The sequence below is a fragment of the Sinocyclocheilus grahami genome, unplaced genomic scaffold, assembly GCF_001515645.1.
Source record: "Sinocyclocheilus grahami isolate Dianchi unplaced genomic scaffold, SAMN03320097.WGS_v1.1 scaffold1416.1, whole genome shotgun sequence".
Classification (NCBI taxonomy): Eukaryota; Metazoa; Chordata; class Actinopteri; order Cypriniformes; family Cyprinidae; genus Sinocyclocheilus; species Sinocyclocheilus grahami.
Window position 1 is genome coordinate 173,593 of NW_015506595.1, and position 2,030 is coordinate 175,622.

The window sequence follows — 2,030 nt, forward strand, 5'->3', positions numbered from 1 at the left end:
CACATACACACACACACACACATACACACAAACTGAAATATTGCCTTGACAACTAAATAAAATAAAACAAGTTTAAGCTGACATTAAAATGACTGAATCTAAAACTGAAATAAAAATAAAGCTAAATAGAAATATTTTTTTAAAACTAATAAAAATGACAAAAAAAGCCCATTACAAAATTACTAAAACACAAAATTAAAAAGAAAACGGAAAATATAAAAATAAGAGCAAATTCACAAAATCCTATAAATATTATAAATTACAGGTTTGAAAAAATATATATATTTAGTTATATTATTAATTTTGAGATATTTATTAGTTCGGACAGTTGACAGAAGAAGAATTAGGATTGGAGAGCCTGTGAGTCAACCAGAGATTAAAAAAAATAATAATAAAAAAACCCCTAGCAAATACAAATCTTAGCAATATATGCATTGCAAACTCTAATAACTCAAACACTGGCTCAATCTCTCAGAGTCAGACACTGCGTCAACATGAAGGAGGATCGAAAAGGTCACAATTTCCCAAACACACACGCACTCGAACATGCACGAGCCTTCAGATCTGCTGTGGGATCTTCATCTCTATAAGAGCAAATTCACAAAATCCTATAAATATTATAAATTACAGGTTTGAAAAAATATATATATTTAGTTATATTATTAATTTTGAGATATTTATTAGTTCGGACAGTTGACAGAAGAAGAATTAGGATTGGAGAGCCTGTGAGTCAACCAGAGATTAAAAAAAATAATAATAAAAAAACCCCTAGCAAATACAAATCTTAGCAATATATGCATTGCAAACTCTAATAACTCAAACACTGGCTCAATCTCTCAGAGTCAGACACTGCGTCAACATGAAGGAGGATCGAAAAGGTCACAATTTCCCAAACACACACGCACTCGAACATGCACGAGCCTTCAGATCTGCTGTGGGATCTTCATCTCTTTAAATACAGGAGTGAATATAAAGTCTGATGTGCGGAGTTTGTACCTTCTGCGCCGATGGACACCAGCTTGACTCCTTTGCTGGCGATGAAGTCCAGCGCTTTGTTGACGTTGTTGATCTTGTGAACTCTCATCTTGCCTCTTTCAGGTTTAGGTAACCTCTCCCCTGCACAAAAACACGAGGAGTTCTCTAACACGCTTTCCATCGGATCTGAACATGCACGAGCCTTCAGATCTGCTGTGGGATCTTCATCTCTTTTAAATACAGGAGTGAATATAAAGTCTGATGTGCGGAGTTTGTACCTTCTGCACCGATGGACACCAGCTTGACTCCTTTGCTGGCGATGAAGTCCAGCGCTTTGTTGACGTTGTTGATCTTGTGAACTCTCATCTTGCCTCTTTCAGGTTTAGGTAACCTCTCCCCTGCACAAAAACACGAGGAGTTCTCTAACACGCTTTCCATCGGATCAGCACAAACACAAGCCCTCGGCTAAACATTAGCTCAGAGCCTCAGCGCCTCTGCAGTGTTTCGCACAGCTCTGGAAAGCTGCAAAAGAACTAGAGGCTTCTGGGTGAATGAAGGAAGCTTGCAGCTCACTGACCTGAGATGACCTCTAGGAGCAGCATGAGTTTGAGTCCATCTCTGAAATCCTCCTCGATGTTGTCGATCTGCGTTCCTGACTTCCGCAGGTGAGAGTTGCACCAGGCCGTGAAAGTCTAAAGAACAAACAGGAAATTATGTCAAAAAAATTGGAAGCAAGGTCAGGGCCACAGGAAACGGGCTGCGTTCTGCAGTGTGCAGGAATGCTCAAGATGTGTGCTCAGGAAACAGGCGTGAAAATCAACATCTGATGCGTTTAGAACATAAATGCAAGACCACCTCTTGTAAGAAACAGTTCGACAAACTGCAATATTGCATACTTAGCTGACGAAATATGACAACTATATGATAAGGTGCAGAGGTCAAACTCTACCAAATGCCCCCAGAGTTCAAAATCTACCAAAAAAAAATATATATATATATAATATATATATATATATATATATATATATATATAACACATGTATCTAAAATATATA

General features: G+C 37.9%; 1 protein-coding gene across 4 annotated transcripts in view; it reads right to left on the reverse strand.

Moving 5' to 3' along the window:
• The window catches only part of LOC107570110 (alpha-actinin-4), a 54,944-nt gene that overhangs the window by 14,909 nt on the left and 38,005 nt on the right, over window positions 1-2,030 (reverse strand). For 3 of the 4 annotated variants that reach the window (XR_001606989.1, XM_016256308.1, XM_016256309.1), the window contains exon 1: window positions 997-1,114. Coding sequence is in view for 3 of the 4 variants with exons in the window: in XM_016256308.1 (XP_016111794.1) it covers window positions 997-1,084 (88 nt within the window). In the remaining variant the exon portion in view is untranslated. Of the gene's footprint in view, window positions 1-996; window positions 1,115-1,253; window positions 1,374-1,552; window positions 1,668-2,030 lie in introns of those variants that run through there. The other variant, XM_016256310.1, reaches the window with a different exon arrangement.